The sequence below is a fragment of the Aricia agestis genome, chromosome 7 (genome assembly GCF_905147365.1).
Source record: "Aricia agestis chromosome 7, ilAriAges1.1, whole genome shotgun sequence".
Classification (NCBI taxonomy): domain Eukaryota; kingdom Metazoa; phylum Arthropoda; class Insecta; order Lepidoptera; family Lycaenidae; genus Aricia; species Aricia agestis.
Window position 1 is genome coordinate 13,957,199 of NC_056412.1, and position 25,147 is coordinate 13,982,345.

Below are 25,147 nucleotides of genomic sequence, written 5' to 3' on the forward strand. Positions count from 1 at the left end.
ACTATATTTAAGTGACTAATCATGGAAACATTATTTTTTAAACTAATACAGTTACTCTTCACTCGTGCCATAAACTTTTGTGAACTTTAAACGACTCATCGATGGGTTATAAAAAATCATTAACATAATACTTATTATAATGAGGTATACAGGTACAGATGTCTGAGTATTAAGATTGGTAAGTGCCGATGTAGGCGTTGCAGCTTGGGCAGTAGTGGTCGGCGTTCCTGCAGGAGTCAACGCAGTATGGCACGCAAACACATGGCCAGCACCTGATGAAAACGAAAGTGACAATTTATAGTCTGTCAAGAAAGTGAAGAAATTAAAAAGTGGCAACATCGTAGTGTAATCCCTTTCAAATCAATCTAAGAAAAAGGGATGATACTACGATGTTGCCACTTTTTAATTTCTTCACTTTCTTGACAGACTTTATATTAATGTGCAGATTAAAGTATAAATATATTAGTGTGCAGATAAAAGTAAATATTATGACCTATTGTGAAAAATTATTAAAGAACGGACTTTCGCATTAGTAACATGAAAAAACTGAATTTGCAGCATTTGCTTGGTAAAGTAATAATGGAATATTCTGATTTAAAGTACTTTAAATAATTATACTACTATCTAGGTGATAAAACCTTGTTAGCTTGTTATATAAATATTTACTTTATGAGTGTTTACTATTTACTCATCACTATCATTTATCGTACAATATTATTATTATTTTGTGAGTGCCTGTAATAATATTATGGCACTATCTAAGTACACCATATAAGTTATATTGTTTAAGCAATTATTATATTAAGGGGCTGGTTCACCACTTTTTGATAAATACTTGATCTTGACTCCATACTTGATCTGTCAAGTTAATTGGTGGATAGTCTTATCAGGAAGTGGTGAAACAGGCCCTAAATCTAAATAAAAAAATAACCTAATTCTAATAAAATCGTCTAAATAACCTTCACTTAAAGCTGCATAATATAAAATGATGTACGGGTAGCTGACTAGCCCAAACTGATCGCTATCTCCCAACAATTGACAACTGATGGCCTTATGATAAAAGAGGTGTTTTCAATTAACCACCACATTGTATCAAATTGTATTTTTTAAAGAACATTAAAACTAGTTTTAGGCGAGCATAATAAATAATTGATTCCGCCATCTTTTTGCATGTTCCCAAACATTGACCTATTATTTCAGATATCTTAATAGACGTCGGCCTTCGATGTGGGGCACGTCGAAAGAAGCACATTCGTAAATAGATATCAAGGGCGATTCTCAGACACCCAACACATTGAGGCAAAAGGATCTATAAGAGAGTAAAGACTCATAGATAGAGAACCTTTTGACGCAAGAGAACCAAACTTCGTCATAAATGGATCAGCTTGAAATGCTACATCTCTAAATCAGCGTATAGCATGGTGTAGCAAAATAAAATAAAGACAGATTTTTCATTTCCCCACTTTGCAGCGCAACTTGTAAAATTCAACATTGATAGGCGAAAATAATATAACCAGGCGACTCATCTAGTTTTTCCGATATAGGACATAAAATAATAGTACCTACTAAAACAGTACTTACAGACACAGGCACAACAGCAGGGCAATGAGATGAGTCTTGGTGGTTGGCTTGTGCTTGACCTTGCTCATGATGCTGGATTTGCATGATGGGCAGGTGACCTGGGAAGGCTTGGGACCGACCACGGGAACGGAACTCATTGCTGTAACAGAAAAGCAGAAAAAAATAGTATGCAAACCTCAAACATGAGCTATGAGATATGCCTGTGAAGTTGACAAAATTGATTATGACGGAACACTGAAACGCGTCTTAAATTAGGTGAAACTTAACTCAAATTCTGAACCTTGATAAAGAGTAGCAGAAGTGCACTGTATTGTAGAAAGCCCATTTGAGGTAGTGTTTCAATATTATTCACTTTTGAAAAAAAATTCAACATAATAATATAGGTAAAGCAATCGAGACAAAATTTTCCAAAAGCTCAATTCAGACCTGAAATTGATGAAAGTTTAACAAAATCAAGTTAAGGAAAATCGCGTGTTATTGGTGGAGAAATACAAAAATAGGATGCTTTGTTTGAACGCCGACGCAACAGATAAAACCCACACTACACTTGGCGCCATCGCCATTCACCATACTAATTAAACAAAGTAAAATAGCCGTCAAGTACGAAACGGATATGTAGACGGATTCCGTATACCTAACAATTTAGTATGTAAGGAAGTATTTTTTTTTTATGAAATAAAGGGGCAAACGAGCAAACGGGTCACCTGATGGAAAGCAACTTCCGTCGCCCATGGACACTCGCAGCATCAGAAGAGCCGCAGGTGCGTTGCCGGCCTTCTAAGCGGTAATAGGGGAGGGTAGGGAAGGGAATAGGGGAGGGTACGGAAGGAAATAGGGGAGGGTAGGGAAAGGAAAAGGGTAGGGGATTGGGCCTCCGGTAAACTCACTGACTCGGCGAAACACAGCGGAAGCGCTGTTTCACGCCGGTTTTCTGTGAGGACGTGGTATCTCTCCGGTCGAGCCGGCCCATTCGTGCCGAAGCATGGCTCTCCCACGTCAAAATATCTATCACAATATTTTATTCTAGACACTTAACTATTTAACTGTAAAATTCTAATTTCACCGTTAATTTTTTAAGCAATAATCACACATTTTTTCAATAATATCGAAGTAATTGACGATTATGACAAATTATTTTAAAAGTAGTCTTATTCGTAAGTATGTCAGTTGCGACAAAAGAACATTAATTAACTCAAATGTCAGTTGCGACAAAAGAACATTAATTAACTCAAAGCAAGTATTTAACTAAAAAAATAAAACTACTGTATACAACTGCTACTGTAAAAATATGTAGGGATGAGTCTACACAGATTTTCACTACACAATAATGTCAGATTACAGAACCCTAAAAGATGTTTCCTTTGTTCTCTTTATGATATTTGATGGTGTACTTTCTGTTTTAATGCTTGTGCTTTGCTTATCTTTGAAATAGGATTTCGTAAAAGGACGGTATTATCACCAAATTTTTTTTTCATAAATTTAGGTTGGCCGGCTTTCTAGTTTCATTAGTTAATTTGACGCACAGTGAGAGAACCAGATTTTAAAATAAATCAATAATTATTGTAGCTATTTTATCCTATAAGATTTTAGTTTTTTTAGTTTTATAAAATTATTTTTGAGTAATTATAATAATAGACTGATATTATAGTGCCGTGTATTTTTTTATTACCATTTAGCGGCTAGTTTAATAGAATTATATTATTATAGTACCGTGTATTTTTTTTTCTATTTAGCGGCTAGTTTTGCTTGTACGTATGCCATAGAAAACAATAGAGAGCTTCAAAGTAGGTCCATCCCATAAAAGTAAACATTGCGTGACCTTTCCCATAACGACCGGAAGCTAAATAAAATATTGATTTTCCACGATGGTGTCACTTTACTTCGTGATTGTTGTCTCTGTTAATGCATACTGACCCAAAAAAAAAACAAAAAGAAACTCAAAAAAAAAACCACTCTAGATTTGAAAAAGTTATGTATATAGTATATAAAAATGGATTTTCAATTGTGTTAGTAACTCTAAAACTCGAAAACGGCTGAACGGATTTTTTAGTCTTAAAATATTCGTAGAAGTCCAGGGACTAGGTTTTAAAGTGACCTGAAGTTCACCGGGACAGCTAGTAAGTTATAAATTATAACTTATAATTTATAAATTAATATAATATTTACAAAATCAGTTGAATGATAATAAGTAATTAGATTTAGTTTCCACAGGAATTCATATTTAACAATTTTTTCCATATTTTCTTTTGGTAATTTAGTATTTTATTATGAACATATATTTTATGTAGGTATATTTTTTAATTATTTATTTTAAATAATTATGTATGGTTTTATCATAATATTATAGTGTGTACTAGTATGTAATAGGTAAGTACGGTATAAGTAGGTTTATTATAATAAAATGTATTAAAATAAAAGTTATCAGACATTAATGTTTATAACACTATTTATCACGTCATATTTTAACTAAGTAATATTGTTTTAGAATGCGCCTATTCAACATTCTCATCATCACCCTAAGGTTGGCTGGTAGAGAATGCCACTAGGCATTAAGCCCGCCTATGTAAATATTTGCATGAAGTGTTTAAATAAATAAATAAATAAATAATATTATACTCACTTCACTATTTTTTTACAGAAACATTAATTTAAAAATACTTTTAGTATTTAACAATGATTAATTATTATTGAACTGAATATTCAAACAATTATTGATTTAATTACTTAATCTATTTAATTATATTCCACAATGTCAATAAGAAAACTGTGTAAAATGTGCCATTGACATTGGCGCAATGGTGATGGCCAATAATTAATAATTATGTTTTTTGACAGCACCGTCACTTGGTCGCCCCCTCAATTTCACTAGGTATAGATCTATTCAAGTAATAATCTGTTTCACCAGGATTGACTGGCACAGAAAAATATTGTAAAAGCAAGAAATTAAAAAAATATATATACGTATATATAAAAATAACTAAATTTAATTATATTTACTAATTATGTAACAGTTTCTTTTTTAAATTACATTTTAATTTATTTGTAAGCCAGATTAGATAGCATTATAAGTATTATATTTTTTAATACTCTAGCGACAAAAAGAACAAAGATGTCGCGGTAGAAGTTTGTTAGTCGCAAATGGCACGAACCTGAGGAAGGCGGCTTGCCATATTATTAAAGTCAAAATTTAAAAAAAAAGGGGAAATTCACAAAAAAATCATAGGTATGTTACTTTTTGTTCACTTTTTATTGTTTATAGTATTAAAAAATTACATGGATGTTATTAAAAGTTAGTTATTAATTCCCAAGCTCACGGTCCATGTAATAAATAATTAAATTAATGAAAATATTTATGCTACAATTTAGTTCCTTGAAAACTAATTAAGTCAAAAATCAATATTTAGCACGCCAAATTTATTCCAGCATCAAAAGTTTAGAAAAAAATGTAAGTATCAAAAAATTATAACGATAAATACAGCAAGCACAAAATACCAATTTTATGATAACAAAAAAAAATATTACTAAAAATATATAAAAATACCTTTAAATTTGGAACCGGACTAACAACCAAAGAGTCTGCCGAGTAACACGCGACTAAAATACATTTAGCATGTGTTTTTCATAGGCCAAACTACTTAGGCGTGTATCATAGGGCGCCCGATACGCGGTTTACTGTGAAGTATTTCTATTTTAAATAGTTTATCACTCTTGGCTAATTTAAATCAGACGCGAATTTCATTTCTCACATCGCGTTAGAAAGTGATTTAGAATTCGCGTGAATCTTCTTTGTTTTTTTAGAGGTATTTAGGTTTTTAATTTTAGGGTGAAGCGAAACGAGCGTAATTTCGGTCGTATAAATATCTTTTCATACAAATCATGATTCACAAAATTACGCTCGTATGAATCAAACAGGACTTTTGTATTAAACTGAATGCAGCAGAATTTCTGCAGATACAGCAGATGCTGCTGTTCATAAATATATTTTAAGAAGGTTCTACTCTGTGTCTGGATCTTTTCACCATATTAACCAGCTCGGTGAAGGTCGTTCTATGGTCGGATCTGAGGCCATAATACAAATTTTAGCGTCGCAGTCAGAACAGGTAGTAAACATGAAGGTCATTAGAAAAAAAACAATCGAAATCAGTCTGGTCAGGAACTGATTAGTCCTTAAATTGTGCATTTATTATTTTGCTCAGTTAAGCCACATACCCATTAAAAATACTCACTTTGATCAAATTTTTTTTCCTATTTCGCTTGTTTGCTTTTATTCTTGTACGCTTTAAATGCTTGTAACTTGTTTGAAATCATCAAATCAACACTTTAACCTTTCAACTTGTTGTACCGTGTACGTCATTTTGTAGAATACTTACTCTTTCTCGTTAGCATTTATATAATAATATTAATTTAGATAATTTTTAACCTTTACCGCAAAAGTTTGATAGCAGTCGATATAGCAACTGGTTCAAAAGTGGTTTATAATAGGCGGTGCGTTAAAGAATTGATAAAATTAATTTACTTCACCATTTTCTTTATCACTTTCAATTTCTGTTTTAGAGTGATTTTCTTTAACTGTTTCGTGTTCCTGTTTTTTATACTTTTACAGTCCGCGGTATCCAAACGGATGCGAAAACGTGGTTACCGTGGAGTCCATGTATCCAAAAAGATGCATTAGCACTGAAAAAAGCATAAAATAAGGGCATAGAAGCATATAAAAATTACTTAATAAAATAATAATCATTATAACCCATTATAAATAAATACTTTACAATGAATATTGGAATGGACTTGAGGGACCAGATTTTGTTTTTTTATGGTGGACTGTAAAAGTGTTAAATGTATAAAATACGAAATAAAAGCAAAACACCCAGCAAAAAGAAAAAAAATACTAATTATTAAAAAATACAGTCGAATTAATTATATTGCATGTGTAAAACTTTGCGTGTAGCATAATTTTCATCATCATGACATTTTCAGTTCAATGTTCACAATTATATTTAGGTGATTAATACACACTGACTAAGGATAAAAGAACAGGTGCGTCAGTTATTTATTGGGCATAAACCCAAACCTGATAAACTTGCCTAACTCAGGATAACATGCAGTAAATAAAATTAACGATTAGAGGACAGTTCAAAAAGTTAGTTTAATTACAAATCTTTTTACATTTTGAATTTATTTTAAAATAAATTTATTGCAAAATGTAATTAGCACTAAACTATTCAACATTTTAGCAAATCATCTCCATCGTATTTCGAAAAAGCGCAAAAACTAAATCAAATCAAATCATTTATTTTTGCAATTGTAGCTTACATAAGATGTTACAAAATATATGTCAGTACTTATCTACAATTAGCCGTTAAGGCGTGCAATAATAATAAATCATAATATTTTAACAACCTTAATCTACCAAAGTTTACCTAAGTTCAAAAGTTAACGTGAAATGTGGCAACAGAATCCACAGCGGGTACACTTTTTTCAGGACTTTTAGGAAGCTCGGGCATAGTAACGAGTGCGCCCTGGTAACTGGCAGAACAATTACTTGCTTAGACACTTTTAAATTCCACTAGCATTTGGAAATGGAAACGTCGGGATGTGCCTAGCAAAGACCTTTTTGCATACGAATTGGTGCATTTAAGTTTTTTGTTTTGGCCATGAAATTTTTACCAATTGTTTATTATTGTTATTGTTGTTATCTTACATTTATTTATCTTTATCTCGAATTTAATTTATTTTCTGGATCTTGAAATTCAGTAATACAAAAATCATTACACTTTTCAACAAAATAAGGCAAGAATAATTAATGTGTCTACGTTTTTTAATATAAGTTTTTATTACAATAACATCCTTAATTTGCAACATTTTTTTTTTTTGCTCATCTATAAACCTGAAAAAATCGTTGGCTCTTTCAATAATTTCGATTGGTTCCAAATTTGTTGGTATGTAGACAGTGAGGCCATAACGCTTGATGTAAAATAATGGGCTTGACCCAGAGTTGTGGGTCAGCGTAATAATTTGGATGTCTTTTTAATTGGAGCGGATAATAGGAGCTCTCCTGATGACTACGTGTATGACCGCGAAGTCTCAATGATATTGTGTCTGGTCATTCTCATTATTTGTTGTTATTATTTCGTGTATGTCGTTACATTTGCATATCCTTAACAATAAGATAGTATAGACTCTAGAACCAAAACTAATATTCAATCATAATGGCAAGTTGCTAATTTTCACAATTTTCAAAGGCGAATATGAGGCGGCGGCGGTGCTCTATGTTATGACTTATGAGTCAAAATTTTGGTCCCCTCTGCAGGAATCAGGATATTATTATGATACCCGCTTTACTGTGATGGCTTACTAAAGTGCCTTCTGACCGGAATACTAAACAGATCGTTACCTGCCCAAATACTTGTATAGCGATACGTTCGGGTTTCACTATTTTTGTTGCCACTACTTTTCGTTACAGTAGACAAACTCTCAGTAAGGAGTGGCAGCTTAGGTAATTTGATCATCCGTCAATAATCAAAATCAAAATATTTATTTCTAAATAGGTTAACAAAGTTAACACTTTTAGAACGTCTAATATTATAAATGCGATGGTATGTCTGTCTGTCTGTTACCTTCTTCACGCTTAATCATTGAACCGATTTAATAAAATTCGGTATCCAGATACATTGAGAGACGGGAAAGGATATAGGATAGTTTTTGATGTGGAAAATATTCCGAAAAAAATTTACGGTCCCCGAGCGATAAAGAATCATCTAGTAAGTAAATGAAGTTACTTTAAATTTTTAAAGGTAATTTAAGTATCTTAATACTTTTATAATAATAACTTTTTTAAGTCCCATCTCGAATTTTTTGTGCCCTATCAAAGAGGTAGGTACTAGGACGTACCATTAAAAGTAAACTGTTCTTACAAGTGTCTCAATATTTATCTTTAATTACCGAAGCTTGTGTAAGGGCTATGCTGTTGATCTTATAAAGTTAATGGCAAGCGTTGATCTCAGGTGTTTCGGCTTGTTCGGCGGCTGTTTACCTATCGGGGGAGCTGGGGTCACTACACCGAATTGTGAAGGGTGCAAGAACAGAAACAACTGTGGAGAATATTATAAAATTATTTTGTGTATTTTCGCGCGGCGAATCAAGAAATTCCGTAACGAGAAAAACCTCTAACAACGACGATGGATAATGGGGGGGAGGGGCATTATCCATCGTCGTTGCGGCATTGCCACACGGTGTTTGTGTGCGTGCGACTAGACGTATGCGAATTATAATTGCATAAGTTTATAAAAATGCTATGCAATAGCTTTACCGCGGCAGTCTTCGGGTGCCAGACATTTTTTTTGTTAAACACAATTTGTGAAGCTTGTAAATTACGTAGCTATTAGGTAAAATTGTAGGTTGAAATTGATAATTTTTAGCACGGCTCAACCTTGAACCAACGCATCCTCCCACGCACTAGAAATATTTATTATTTGGCCTGTCTTATCTTAAGTTCAAATGATAAAATAGTAAATCATAATATTCGCAAAAAACTCAGTTTTAGATTGAAATAATTATGCTAATTTATAGTATTTTAGCGGATAGGTCAAAAAATTTAAAACTCAGGATCAGGCAAGAGTTCAAGTGTTATTGCTTGAAAAAATCTTCTTACAAGAAAAAACATACCATTTGTGATAATGTAACATTGTACCTCAAAATGGGACCATTTCTTTGACCACATATTCTTCCTCGACTATACGTTTAGTTCAAAGAAATTTACAATGATAGTTTTATTTTCATAAATAACAAGCAATAGAGGTAGGTCATGGACGAATTATGATGGACATTAAATTTTTGTCTCGAAATAATAAAAGTTGTTGTCTATATTATTAGTACTTAGCTATAAAAATCGGGAGTCCATAGTGTGATTTAATTCTTGTCTTTTGAAGATACCTATATCTTGGCTTTTTAATAGCTGTGTAATGGAGTTTCGTCTACTATATGTCTTACTATTATATAATATATACCTAAAATGCAATTATTCTAGCTAGTGCTCAGATATATACGAGTATAAGATATTTAAAAGAGATAATAATATGTAAGATTATAAATCATGCAAATTAAATTCTTGCATCTGCTTTTATCGAACAATCCTACGTTATCTTACAATACTTTCATACGTGGGAGAGCCATGCTTCGGCACGAATGGGCCGCCTCGACCGGAGAAATACCACGTTCTCACAGAAAACCGGCGTGAAACAGCGCTTGCGCTGTGTTTCGCCGAGTGAGTGAGTTTACCGGAGGCCCAATTCCCTTCCCTATCCTCCCCTTTTCCCTTCCCTTCCCATCCCTACCCTCCCCTATTACCATATTCCCTCTGAAAAGGCCGGCAACGCACCTGCAGCTCTTCTGATGCTGCGAGTGTCCATGGGCGACGGAAGTTGCTTTCCATCAGATGACCCGTTTGCTCGTTTGCCCCCTTATTTCATAAAAAAAAAACTTAATAACAGAACAGCTCCACAGTTTTGTTGTCCAATTTGAAAATTACGTAGCTACGTCAAAGATTACCGGCTGCCCTCCGGAAACTGCACAACGGGGCCCACCGCGGTTATTATCTTGCTGCAACGTCACTTCCGACTTCAGATACCTCCTGAAATTACATCGCTTTTGTTTCTTCTGTAAGATCTAAGTATATGAAATAAATGTGTGTGTTTCAAGAAGTTAGTATTAGGAATCGCGAAATGTATTAAGCTATTTCGAGATAATTTTAAATAAGCTTCAGCTTTTGGTTCTAGTGTAAAATCTATGTTACAAGCTGAATTATTTTTGTTTTCAGAGGTAAGGTGCAAGCAATTAGTTCGAATTAAGTTAAAAACAATTATTACATTTTAAGCCTAATTTTCGTAATTAAATTTTTGATTACGATGAAATCTTAAAAGGTCTTAAAGGTAAATAATAAGGTTTTAAATACTCTTAAGTACATTTACTATAAACAGAATATTTTCTCAAAAAACCTGTCAGACTAAATCGGAGAATAAATCTGCTTTAAAAATAAATCCACTTTAACTTTTTGTACGATTAATTTAAGCGTAATAAATGAAATGCAATAAATAAGGCTTGTGGTTTTCTTAATTTATTATTAGCTGCCAAGAGAGAGTTGAGTACCTCACTCGTAATTAAGCCAAGAATACCTTCTATTCGTTATACGCTGGACGTTATACGAAACTGATCCTTAAATCGTCAGTATAAAGTTCCTATTAGAGGTAAAATACACCTAAACGGTCAGTTAGTAACTTAGTACACAGGTAACTCGACTACAGAATAAACCGCTTATGGTTGGGAAGGGGTGTTTATTTGTATTTTATTGTGAAATATGTAACACGTATTTTTTGCGGGCAATATTCTGTGAAAGAACTATTCTTTATTATTGAAACTTTAAAAAAGTGCAGACTAGTACTAATAATGACGTGAAAGCTTTAAGGGGTGATAGACGTGCGAGTAAGTACGCGGACTTATGGCTCGACGATCGAGCCTGTGTGTCAGCAAAGTGCTGCGAGCCGCGAGCCACGGGCCGCGAGCCGCAAGCCAGCGGGGCTAAAATGGTCACATTTAGCAATTCCTCTCAATCAATTCAGCAAATGAATTGTCAAAACTGTGAAACTGACAAATGTCAAATCAGTACAAAAATACAGAAATGAATTGCAAGCAGAGTTGCAATATGCGATTTTAGAAAAATTAATCATATTATGATTCATATCGACTGACGACCTCTGTGGCTCAGTGGTGAGCGCGTCGGTAGCTCAAGCCGGAGGTCGCGGGTTCGAATCCCGCCGACGGAACAAAGAGTTTTCAAAGTTCCCGGGTCTGGATGTGTATTAAATATGTGTATGATATAACAAAAATCTTAAATATATGTATAGTATAAAAGTATTAAATATATTTCCGTTGTCTGGTACCTGTAACACAAGTCCTTTAGGTACTTAGCACGGGGCCAGACTGACGTGGTGTGAAGCGTCCATAGATATTATTATTATTATATCATGATTCTTCAAAGCGACCATTGTAGCCCCGCTGGGGGCATGGTTATCCAGTATCCACTATCCAGTGTGAGCGATTCTCGTGTGTCACCGACGCGAACCGAGTAAGTTCGCGAACCTAAAACTCGCGTGCTTTAAGTTCGTAGTTCGTACGTCTATCAGGCACTTTACAGATCTTTTACTGTTGACTCTTCGTTTAGAAAATAAATGAAGTTAATCTCGCTAAATTCGAAAACGACTGAAACGATTTGACTAATTTTAATTTTGAATATTCGTGGGAGTTCAGGAAAAGTTTTTAGGAAGGCAGTGATACGCTAAACTGTATGCAGATTCCAATAAGTTAATGTCGATTGAATATCTACTATTTAATGCATACTATACAATATATACATTTACAATATTGTAATTTTATTCCAAAGTGGTTGTATGTAACACAGTTACATTATTCATCTAGTCAATAAATATACTTTGTTGAACAATTTATTTTTCTATACACCATTGAGAATTTAACTGTAACAAATCGTGAGCTGTGGCTACTTTAAAATTCTCAATTTATATCCGATCCGAAGCCTTTATTTTCGTCCACCTCAACGTTAGGAAAGATTAATTAGTTGGCTCACAGAATTAACCCTTTTCATGAAGCGGAAACATAATCCCGTTTGTACCGCTTAGTTAGTCCCACGAGGGACGTCCGTGTTGTCACTCTACACGAACACGGGGATTTCCCTTGGTTATAAAATAAAATACAAATAAACGTTTTTTCTCCAAAAATATTCATACTAATATTATGAATGGAAAAGTGTGTCTGTATGTCTGTCTGTCTTTCTGTCTGAATTTATCTCTTCACGCTCAAACGGCTGAACCAATTTTACTGAAATATGGTATTTAGATAATTTGAGTTCTAGGAAAGGACATAGGATACTATTTATCCAGGAAAAACATATCATAGCTAAAAATATAATATCTCCTTATGGTCAAATGATCATATTAATGAGATATTATAACTGTACTATATTAATAATGTAACTGTGTTACATACAACCACTTTGGAATAAAATTACAATATTGTAAATGTATATATTGTATAGTATGCATTAAATAGTAGATATTCAATCGACATTAGTTTATTGGAATCTGCATACAGTATCAGATAGAAAAGAGGTTAATACCTCGTAATTGGCGCTGAATGGCATAATGTTTATGACATATCGTCAATAGTATATTGGCTTACATATTATACGATGTAGCTATTATATGCCAAACGCCAGAAGTCCGCTTCAATTAGGAGATTGCTTGCACAGGGTTGGGACACAGGCCTTTGTGGCAGACCCTTCAATTGAAATGATCATGATGGCAGATCATATCGGTACAAGCCTTTGATGTGACTTATCATATTATACAGAACCAATTTATTAGAATCTATTCACGAATGTTGTTCACGCACAATGTAATGTCAAGTATATGTATTGAATGCACTATCAGTGAAATTGATTCAGAAGCAAATCATGACGGACCTAGCTAATTTGGCCGCGTTATGTCAAACCCATCCGACAGATCACAGGCCACAGCATAGAATTGACATAATCCGACCAATTGACGTAGGTCCGTCAACTGCGAATCAATCTCTTCGATGGTAGGTACTTCAAAATAAAGTGTTATATTTGATCTCTATTTAAATATCTTATTCACATTTTACAGTTATTCGTTTTACGGTTTACCCAACTATTATAATTTATAACTGTAATAGTATGTTCATTTACAATCTAAACTAGTACCATAATATAACCATACCAAATAACAGAATCCATTCTGTAGTTTTCGCGTTAAGAAGTAACGAATATGACACACCTAACTTTCTTGGCATTTTTTCATAATAAGATTCGTTATTTCAAATAAACAGTATTTAGATCTAAAAAAAAACTTTCACCTTTATTAAATATGAATGCCATTAAAGATTATTTTATTCATATATAACACGATTCAAGTACACGTGTGTAAAGTGACGTTATTTTTATGAAACTCAGTTTTTGCTTCTTTTCATGACGCACACCGTACATTTCAATATAATATTGTGACTCATCATATCCTCAAGGAAAAATATAAACAAAATAAGTTGTTTTTTTTTATTCTGTGTTCTCTTATCGGCCGAACGACTGATAACAAGTTTCACTAAATCAGCCGAGTCGAGTGTAAATATTGATTCGTAGTCACAGTGTGCTGCTTACACAGAACGGTACAGTGGTTTTAAAAGTAAGTGTTTTATATAAAACAAAAAGTGTCATAAGTGTTCAGTGTTGTTATTCTTGTGTTATTTTGTAAATTATTACAGGTGGTAAATTATACATTATTTATATGTATAAAAGTAGATTTTATTATACAAAGACTACGAATAATAAAAGATATACAAAAATAATTTGTTATCATCGTGATAACATTGATACAACTTTAAATTTCGATTGATCGGAGTAAGTTATAAACTGGTACTAATTTAGTTATCTGTGGACTCTGTGCATACATTGTCGTGTCAAGATTGAACAACGCCCATTATCTGTATTTGTATAGTGTTTTATTTATTTACTCAGTATATTTTACATACTGAGTAAATTTACTAATTAATATACAAACATAATTTTAAGCTTTCGCGTTGCATTATAATTAAACTTTGTAATCGGGACTTAACGCGACTTATTTAAGTAGTAATGCTACTACGAGTACATATACAGACTATGACGGCGAATGTTGAACATTAACACGCTAATATAATTATCTTTATTAGGGTTATTGTAGAAGTCCTAATTATCAATGTCGCTTATTAGCTTTGTCCACACTGTGCCTTTTTATGTTCGTCAAGGCCCAAGGGCATGCGTTATAGTGCAGTCAACAGCGAACGTGAGGCATGCCCGCGACGCATGCCCTCTGACCGTATCCAAAACTTAAAAAATGACGATACTGGCGTTGCGTTCGTTAACGCATTCAATTATTGAATGCGCCAATATGAAAGTTGATGACGAAAATTGAAGATGAAAGTGCACAGTGTGGACATAGCTATAATACACCATCTGTGCTAAATATGTGTAATATACAAAACAAACCAGTAGGCCGACTTCAAAGAAGCTGACAAAGCGTGGTGGTACCGCTGTAAGCAAGCTGTAAGCATACTATGAACAATAGGGATGATGACAAAGTCAAAGATTAGCAAATTTTGTTAATAAAATAAAGAAATCACGGTAAAAAATAAGTGTTCCCAAAATTTCAACTTGATAGCTTTTGTATTTTTTTTTGCTATGCGCCTTCAAAGTTGAATATTCAAGTCAAAATTTTTTTCAATTAATTTTCTTAATATTTGTATACAATTCGATAACTTATGCAATTAAAAGCAACTTTTGTTATGAAACCACTTTTATAAACGCAATATTTAATATACCTATCGAACAAAGTTCTCTCTCGATGCGTACAAACTACGAAAGAGTGACGTCATACTTTCGTAGCACTTTGTATGGAGCGTTTCGGGCAGGTCTATTTATGAAATGTTTGAATTGTCATAATATCTTGGTGAATTTTTAAGCTATCAGAAGAGTCATTCTTCCAGCGATGTTTCTACTTTTTAAGGGTCTTTCAATTACCAATAAGAATTATTATTTTTAACAAAAAATTAAAACCGACTTCCAAGGTAAAAACAATTATAACATCCTTATATTATGAACTAAAAAGTATTAACCACTGGATACTCGGCAAAAAATCGGTGCCAGTTACAAAAGTTTCAAATATTCTGGCAGACTGAAGATTCAGCTATATCTGGTACCGACTTCAAAATGATGAAGATTGAGTACAGAAATACCTACCTAGTTGAGTTTTAGCCGAAATCGGAAAAAGGCACTATTAGATAGGAAAAATTATTTAATACTTTTTAGTTCATAATATAAGGATGTTATTATTGTTTTTACCTTGGAAGTCGGTTTTATTTTTTTGTTAAAAATAATAATTTCACTCTTTTTAGTTACCTACTAACCATCTTCTATTGTATCTTAATTCTTATTACAATTTGTTAAGAGTCAGACGTCGTGCTCACAAAATATATCAGGTACTTAGATAATTTTAAACAATACATTTAAAAAAATCGAAGTGAACAGTAAACACATGCTAGCCGCTAGGCAATTATTGTACCTATAAACTTGCATAGGAATTCGATCTGTATATGTATCAAAATCGTGTGAATATAAACCGTATAAACGAAGTATTTTTTATACTAATTGCGATTGTGTTTCTTATTCCTATTACGATGTAGATTAGCTATGTATGTCCACACTGTGCACTTTCATCTTCAATTTTCGTCATCTTCTTTCATTCAACTTTCGTATTGGCGCATTCAATAATTTAATGCGTCAAAGAACGCAACGCCAATATTGTAATTTTTTTGTTCGGTTGGCCTGAAGGAAACGGGGCACTATGAGAAAAAGACAGAAAAAATTTGACGACAAAAATGCAACCCCCTATGACCACCCTTTTTATTATACCAATCGATAGGGGGTGCCAAGGGGAACAAAAAATCTCAAATAAACTTTTCTCAAAAATCAACCCCTGTCGAATGACAGGCCGAAATGTGACCCTCGTTAGTATGGCGAAAATACTTCAACCCCTTAATATTATCTTAATCTTGGTAAATTTTTACAAACCTACCCCAATTTATTTGACAAACTAGTACAAAAGAAAGTCGACGGAGCCCCGCTACGCGGGGCTCTTATTTCTGGGTGTTGTGGTCTGAGTTCCAACCTAACCTAACCTACTTTTGGACTTTCTGGATTGTGCTTGTTTTTGCTTTGGCCCCCTTTAAGCGGGCCGCCCCCCCCCCCCCCCCGTCCCCCTCCCCCTTCGGTATCCGTGGCTGAGTAGTTAAGTAAGACCCACTCATCACAGCCTTGAGATGCCTTTAAAATATTTCGTAAACATCAGAAAACAGATGATCTTATCTGAAGATTACGAAAATCTCAAATGCGAATTTCTTCTAAACGGAGAGTTTACTGGCGGTGGAAACGGTAAGTAGGAGTTTTTTGAGAAAAACAATCCTGCTTAACCCATGTCACCAACATTTAATTGACGTAGGTTCCTAAACCTTAGCCAAATTTTTCTAAGTATTTTCGCCATACTAACAAGGGTCACATTTCGGCCTGTCATTCGACAGGGGTTGATTTTTGAGAAAAGTTTATCTGAGCTTTTTTGCTCCCCTTGGCGCCCCCTATCGATTGGTATATTCAAAAAGGGTGGCTATAAGACGTTAAAATTTTGACGAAAAATTTTTGTCTTTTTTCCATAGTGCCCCGTTTCCTTGAGTCCAACCCAAATGTGTGCCTTACGCTCTGGAGTAAAGGTTGAATTTGTTATTTATGTTCAATTTTGTGGTACTTGAAATATTATGTGTTTTGAAACAACATTAAGTATATTTTTTTGTATTAAAATCGCTTTAAAATGTACCAAATAAATAAGGACATAACGTGATGACTGATGATATTTTATGGTATTGTGTGTATATTGTATCCATATACAACCATGTGAGTTGTGACATTGGTGACCCTGACATGGTAGTGATGATGATGATGATGATGATGAATGTACTTTGCATAGTAGCATATGCTTTCAGTTCTTAAAACAGCGCCTAAGCCTTCAAACTTGTAAATATAAGGAATCCGGAGTTCTGTTAGTATCTTCGGAACCATAGTATACCTCGGTGCAAAATCTTGCGTTTTGGTAGCATATGCTTAGGATGCTTCTTATAAAATCAAAATCACCATATGTTTCCATATAAATTTCGAGGAGTTCCCTCGATTACTCATGGATACCGTCATCAGGTCACCACTTTTGTGAACATGGTACCAAATTGGAGTGAAACCTAATACAACAAAACAAAAATTTCGAAAATCGGTTCACAAACGGCGGAGTAATCGTTGAACATACAAAAAAAAACTCTGTAGTCGAACATATAACCTCCTCCTTTTTGGAAGTCGGTTAAAAAAAATTGTCATCATGTCTATTCAGCAACGAATTAACAGGGCGCTGACCGGCCGATATGACATACTACGTCAAACGTATACATTTTTTAGAAAACTTCTATTTTTTTCTTGAGCGCCCTGTTAATTTGTTGCTGAACCGTTCAAAGTAAGCTTGCAGCAGCGGTACTACATGATACAACGCGTTAGCTTCTTTGAAGTCGGCCCACTGGTTTGTTCTATCTATTTCGGTAATGACCAAGTCGTCACCGACAAATTAAAGTGCGACAAGGTTCCTTTTTTCGCCACGTTCATTTAAAGCCTTGTCGAGCTGTAATATCAATTCAACTGCCACTTTTAATTGCCAAAAACTATACGCGTTATGTGCTTAGACAGTAATTCAGCATGACATGCGTTAGGTGCTGTCATGCACGCATTATCGTTTATTGTATTGATTGATGCGAATGACAGGCAAACTACGTGCTGTACATTGATTGACAAGTTGATTAATTTTTTTGTCCTTCAATATGTACATGACATGCACGCACGAATGTTTCGCGATTGGCATGTGACATGTCATGCAACAATTAATAATGTCACGTAAATGCATGTCATGCTGGCGCTTAACGCAGACGGTTCACTCAAGTGAATATTCACTCGAATAAATTTCACTTTATATTTTCAATCCTATATTCAATTTCATTTTGTGTACAGTAATGTCACCCTAGGTACTCGTAAAACACGCAAGATGAAAGACGAAAAGAAACACACGTCACGTCCGATATGAGTTTTGGGTGATAATAAGATAGTACCTGGATGACCGAGCTTTGCTCGGTATAGCAAACACTCATTGCATCGTGTTATTTAACAACGCCATCTGCTGGAATAGCTTTAGCTGTTGTTGTGTCGTTAAAGCAATTAGTTGCTCACAAAATAGTATTATTATTCGCCAATAGATGTCAGGAAGAGTCATATTTTTCAGTTTATCGATTATCGATAAAACACGAATAAAACGACATTTTCTAAAAAATATTCTTAGCTAGATCGATTTATCGCCCTCGAAACCCCCTGTATACTAAATTTCATGTAAATCGTAATTGGAGCCGATTCCGAGATTCCAGTTATATATAATATTATTATTATATAAGTACAATGTGTCCCGACACCGGTGTCCGATCCTTTAATGTAATGAGAAAAGCTAAAATGGCTGCCATTTTACAACCGTGAGAGAGAGTAAAAAATTGAGGGCCAATTTGTCGATAAAATATGCCATAGATCATGACATTAAAGGATCGGACACCGGTGTCGGGACACATTGTATACAAGAATTGCTCGTTTAAAGATATAAGATTATGATATTACAGAATGCACCTACTTTCACAATACATTGTGACATTGAACCATTAAGGCATTGATGATAAGAATGATATTATTTTCGTGATTCGCGTAGAATACAGCGTAGACGCTAAAGTCAGATAATCACAAGCGATTCTTGATCAAACCGGTACAATTTCAATATAGGAGCTATTTTTATTGCTTATTACGTCAACGACTGATAAATAGTTAACACAAGATATGGACAATTACTATTCAAGTCTTGAAATTATTGACATTAGCTGCTATCTGTGTAAACCATAAAGTTAATATACCTACCTAGCGGAATAGAGCAACAATCTCGAGCTGTCAAACGAAACCGAAATTGGTTTCATCAGTGCTGCAGTGTGTAAAAATATGTGTACCTACGTACTACGTATACACTTACACAAGCATGATTGAACATGATTTCTATAAGTTTCTATGAGATTAAATTGTCAACGTGCGACACGTGCCGACTGGACGTCAAAAAAAGAGTGCTGCTGTCATGTATCACACGTCTCTTTTTTACCACGCAGTGTTACTGATAGTGACATCTCTCTTGCTCAGGCCTTTGTTTCTCTATTCCGCTAGGTATATTAACTTTATGGTGTAAACTATAATCTTAAAGGATGGAGATCAATGATTACCGACATACACACAATTTTACTTTAAATTATGTAGGTATCAAAAAACCTAGTAGCTTCCAAAATCCAAATGCTTGAGACTTTAATTCGATACTGACTGCTTGTTATGACTACTATGATCTTTTCATTTTTAAAAAAAACTTGAGAATAATATTTAGAAAAAAATGTTATTCTCAAGTTATTCTGAAAAAAGATACCCTTGGGGTTTTTCTAGCTCTGTAATATTAAGAACGCTAAGTTTCTAAACTGATTAAATTATTTCTAGTGAAACAAGGCGATCCCGACATGGCTGCGCAACACCCACAAGGAAACCCTCCTCCATACCCCGGTCCACCGCCAGCCAACTATCCACAACCGGGAAGCTATCCGCAACCAGGGAATTATCCGCATCCGCAACCAGGAAATTATACGCATCCGCAACCACAGCAACCAGTAACCGTGGTGTACCCAGCAAACACAGCATTCGTGCAGGGAGCCAGGGTGATACCAGCAGTGGTTGTCTCCAACCACATGGGCACGGATCCCAGCCACTTCGTCTGTAGGTCATGCAACCAGCATGTCATTACCAGACTCGAAAGGCGGCCAGCGGTTAGGACCCATCTGTTCGCTTTGCTGCTATGTGTTTTAGGGTAAGCTATTTTAGGGTTCCGTACCCTAAGGGTTAAATGGGACCCTATTACTAAGACTTCGTTGTCTGTCCGTCCGTCCGTCCGTCTGTGTGTCTCCAGGCTGTATCTCAAGAACCGCTGTAGCTAGACTTCTGAAATTTTCACAGATTGTGTAAGTATATCTGTTGCCAGTTGCCGCTATAACAACACGTAAAGTACTAAAAACAAAATAAAATTAATATCTATCCCATACAACAAACGTGATTATTTTTGGCCTTTTTGCTCGTAATCCATAATGGCAACATGTAGGTAGACACTTGAAATTTTCACAAAATCCTGAGTATGTGTACAATACGTACTACTTCATAATAAAATTAAAATAAAATAAATATTTAAGGGGGGGGGGGGGCTCCCATAAAGAAAACATTATTATTCCCTACTTTCACTCTAATAAAATATCACAGTACGGATACTGATTCCCATACAAAAAAAAATCCAACTTTCGATTTAAAACGGTAAAGAACCCTTCGTGCGTGAGTCCAACTCGCACTTTTTTGTATATTCTAGCAGATTATGTTTTTCCACTTATTTTTAGGGTTATATATTAACTACAAGTTACCCTTATAGTTTTGCATTTAGATCATTTTGGGCCTGTTACACCACTTACTCATAAAGTGCCGGATAGTCTATCCACAACTTATTTGACCGATTCTCCATATTCTATCTGTCAAGTTAAGTGGTGGATAACCTACCCGAACCTTTAATCAGGAAGTGGTGAAGCAGGCCCTTAGAATTTTATTTAATTACTAGCTGTTGCCCGCGACTTCGTCCGCGTCAGCAAAATGTGATAAGAAAGAAAATGAAAAAGAAAGAAACTTTCCCCTTCCTTACCCAAATAGTAAAAAACCGGCGAAGTGCGAGTTGGTCTCGCCCATGAAGGGTTCCGCAGCAGCAATAAGGTTTATTTCAATGAAATTAAAAGGTTTTTGATTAATTTTTATATTTCAATTGAGTTAATGAAAGTTAAATTAAGGTTTACCATTTATGACGTATAAAAAAACTACTGGCTAGATCTCGTGCAAACCAATTTTCGTTGGTAGTTTTTATAGTATGTACATCATATATTTTTTTTAGAATTGTCGTGCCTCCACTTTAGAAGTTAGAGGGGAGGGACACACATTTTACCACTTTGGAAGAGTCTCTCTCGCAAAATATTCAGGTTAGAAAAAATGAGATTAGAAACCTCAATATAATTTTTAAAGACCTATCCATAGATACCCCACATGCATAGATCAGATGAAAAAAAAATATTGTTTCAATTGTACATAGGTACAATTCAGGGGTCCCCTGAAATTTTTAATATTTTTTCCAGTTTTGTATCAAAATCTTAATGCGGTTCACAGACTACATCTACTTACCAAGTTTCGATAGTACAGCTCTTATAGTTTCGGAGAAAAGTGCTTGTGACATACGGACAGACAGACAGACATGACGAATCTATAAGGGCTCCGTTTTTTGCCATAGCAAAATTATTTTTTCAAACAAAAATTAAAACCGACTTCCAAGGTAAAGACAATAGTAATTTCCTTAAACGGACTTAAAAAGTATTCATTAATAATTCATATTCTGTACTCAGTATTTCTGTTCTAAATCTTCATAATTTGAAATCGGTACCAGTCATATAAGTTGCAGTTATATTCTGTCATAGAACTGACGATTAGGTTAGTTGGTACCGACTTCAAAATAATGAAGACTGAGAACAGAAATACTGGGTACAGAATATAAATTATTTAATACTTTTTAGTTAATTTAATCTATATCTACAAAAAAAAGCGGTAAATTGCACATAGAAATTGCGCTAAAGTTAGCTGCTACAGAGTAAAAAATTATGAAGATTGAATACAGAAATAGTTGACGCGTCTATGTGTATCCCAAAAAATATCCAGGAGTTCCTTCTATATCTCTCGAATTTCAGTATTAGATCACCACTTTTGTAAGCATTGTACCAAATTCGGGTTATTGTACATTTGTACCTCTAAAAACTGTGAACACTAAATAGCAAGACAAGAGTTTTGAATATCAGTCAACAAACGGTGGAACAATAATATAATCAAAGGCAAGATTTTTGATAATAATGTGATGATTCATGGCATAATTATAGTGATGATGATGATTATTATTGACACATTGACATAATAATATGCTATCAGTTGTTGAAACAACGCCAAAATTGCCGAACATTTATTTTTCAAGAGTTCTGTACAGCACCTTTGGAACCAGGGTGTACTTCGGCGCAAATTATTATTTTTTGGTAGTTTAAGCTTAAATCCTTCAGAAAAACGTTAAATCACTATATGTTGCCATATAAATTTTAAGGAGTCCTGTCGATTTTTCATGGATTCCATCATCAGATCACCACTTTTGTGATCATGTTACCAAATTCGGGCTACATCTCATACAACAACAAAATAATTTTGGAAATCAGTCTACAAACGACGGAGTTGTCCGCGAACCAACATAAAAAAAGTGAAATATATCCTCCTCCTTTTCGGAAGTCGGTTAAAAAGTAGCCTAAGTTATGACTTACTATATCAGCTATGTGCCAAAAAAAGTCCCTTCAAAATCGCTCCAGCCATTTCAGAGATTAGCCGGAACAAACAGACAGACAGACAGTCAGACATACAGACAAAAATTTTAAAAAATGTTGTTTTGGTGTATGTACCCTATAAACATTCATATGCATCTAGTAAAAACGGTTCTTTCAATATTACAAACAGACACTCCAATTTTATTTATATGTATATGTATATGTATGTATGTATGTATGTATGTATGTATGTATAGATGTATAGACTAGCTGTCCCGGCAAACGTTTCTTTGCCATATTATAAAGTATTTCACCCGTATTATTTTATTGAAGTGACTAAATAAGTATGTCACCATGGCAACGTCCATCGCTATCCCGTCCCACAAACTATGGTCGCCGTCAGTCTCGAGTTGTAATAATTTACTATTATTTATTCAACAAATGCACTTATCAATAAAATAAGTACTCAGTAGCCGATCCTCAGACCCACCGAATATGCATATAAAATTTGGTAAAAATCAGTAAAGCCGTTTCGAAGGAGTACGCGGCCTAACATTGTGACACGAGAAATATAATATATATAAGATAAATCTATATTTTCCAGATTCTGGCCGTGCGTCTGTCTTCCGTACTGCATGGACTCCTGCAACAACGCTGACCACTACTGCCCCAACTGCGATTCCTACATCGGTTCTTACGTTGGATAGTTAGATTAAGTAATCAAGTGTGATATACAACGAGCAAATGATGCTTTGTAAGCGTAAATGGATAGATCCTTTATATCCCTTACAAGAATATTTTGACACTTTAACATGATAGGAACATAGGTATCGCATCTTCAGTTACGCTTTACGAAATGGCGGAGTAAGAGTGGGTTTCAATTTCAACCAATCGTGCTGTTCCATTGAAGCCGAGCGAAGATTTCGAGCATAGTGATTGGTCAATTCGGCACCGCTAAGCTCCTCTCCGTCCCACTCCGCGTCAGTGGAAACGCACCCTAACTCCTAAGGCTAGAGCTTCGCGAGGTCCGGCAAACGCAGCGGTTCTATAATTGGTTCGTAAAAACATTTTTGCAGACTTTAAGAGGATACACCAGGGGCGAGATAAATTGAAAATAGGTATTTGAAAATGTATTGCTGTCTCACCAATCTCAAGTCTCCCAACACAGAGCGCGATAGAGACAACACGACAAAAGTTCTAATAAAAGAACAGAAAATCTTCGATTCGTTGTCCCCTGATTCCTTCTCCAAAACTTAACAGATTTAAGTACTTTTTTCATTAAGAATTAAAGCAAGGCTTGAGCTGTGTTCCTATGTTTTATTTTTTTTGTATATTTTAGCCAGTTTTGTTTTCTGGGTGTTTGAACACAGAGGAAAATCTGGCAATTTTTTTGGATTTTTGGACGTTCTCATCTTTTTTAATATTAAATTATGAAAAAAAAGAAAACATAGGGACATGCTAATATTCAGGAAAAAAATCATAACTCTACCGGCATTATCCAGGGAGAAAACAGGGGACAACGTTTGTATGGAAAAACGGCGGTGTGGACTCCTCTTAATAAATTTAATAAATAAATAAAAATTGATTTATTTCTGAATAAATTTGAAACACATGTTTTCAGAAAGTCCACATGGTGCCTACCACAAATGGCGGCGTAAGGTGATCTAGACCCTGAATATGCATTAAGCATTAAAAAGACCGGTACTAGTATCGATTAACCTGCCTACCCAAGAGTTGTGACTTGTGAGTTGTGACAGGAAAAAATAGACAATCTAACGTTTTCATATTCTACGGGCTCCATACTTTCGATAATTGGTATAGAATTTGTCTATTAACTAAACCAGCGAAATGTTCAAAATTTATTTTTTATTTTTTATTCTGGACTGAATTTTTTTAGGCAACCTCCTTGCAATAAATTTGTTGACATACGTAATTGAATATAAAATACTTTTCATCCATTAACCGGCTCGGTGAAGGTCCTTCTATGAAGGGATCCTAGACCATAAAGCCTATCTTAGGATGCGATATCTATGTTCCTGTCGTATTATAAGTGTCAAAAGATTTTGAAATAAGAAGGTGGAAACGCGGCTTAAATAATTCCTTGGCCAAAGCTCAAAAGATCCTTGCAAGACTGTCAACCACGTCCTATTCGACTTTAACTATAGGCAATATCAATAAACTTCAATATAACCAGAGAAAAATCATTTCACACAACGCTCAGAAACGATGTATTCACATTGACGATAATGTAAAGCTGTATGCACGACGGTGTCAAGCTTGCCTTTTGATACGCGCGTTTCAAAGCATGTTTTAACGAAGCGTTTAAAAAGAGAAAAACTCATTATTTATCACAGAAGTTTTGCTACGTTGTAATTGC

At 34.6% G+C, this 25,147-nt stretch overlaps 2 protein-coding genes across 2 annotated transcripts; one reads left to right on the forward strand and one right to left on the reverse strand.

Moving 5' to 3' along the window:
• On the reverse strand, window positions 1-5,210 carry LOC121728843 (lipopolysaccharide-induced tumor necrosis factor-alpha factor-like). Its single transcript, XM_042117150.1, has 3 exons — window positions 5,123-5,210; window positions 1,582-1,720; window positions 1-272 (listed from the first exon to the last, which is right to left on the reverse strand). The coding sequence occupies exons 2-3, from the start codon at window positions 1,716-1,718 to the stop codon at window positions 170-172; spliced, it is 240 nt and encodes a 79-aa protein (XP_041973084.1). The 5' UTR covers window positions 1,719-1,720; window positions 5,123-5,210; the 3' UTR covers window positions 1-169.
• Window positions 4,724-23,873, forward strand: LOC121728842 (lipopolysaccharide-induced tumor necrosis factor-alpha factor homolog). Its single transcript, XM_042117149.1, has 3 exons — window positions 4,724-4,804; window positions 19,841-20,204; window positions 23,375-23,873. Exons 2-3 carry the CDS (start codon window positions 19,861-19,863, stop codon window positions 23,475-23,477), a joined length of 447 nt encoding a protein of 148 aa, XP_041973083.1. The 5' UTR covers window positions 4,724-4,804; window positions 19,841-19,860; the 3' UTR covers window positions 23,478-23,873.
• The last annotated feature ends 1,274 nt before the right edge of the window (window positions 23,874-25,147 follow it).

What these genes read in the sequence shown, in the direction of transcription:
- LOC121728843 (XM_042117150.1), bottom strand. Translation starts at nt 1,718, where the DNA reads ATGAGTTCCGTTCCCGTGGTCGGTCCCAAGCCTTCCCAGGTCACCTGC. An exon ending in CTGCTGTTGTGCCTGTGTCT is followed by an intron (nt 273 to 1,581) that starts GTAAGTACTGTT and finishes CGTTTTCATCAG; the next exon opens with GTGCTGGCCATGTGTTTGCG.
- LOC121728842 (XM_042117149.1), top strand. Translation starts at nt 19,861, where the DNA reads ATGGCTGCGCAACACCCACAAGGAAACCCTCCTCCATACCCCGGTCCA. An exon ending in TTGCTGCTATGTGTTTTAGG is followed by an intron (nt 20,205 to 23,374) that starts GTAAGCTATTTT and finishes TATATTTTCCAG; the next exon opens with ATTCTGGCCGTGCGTCTGTC.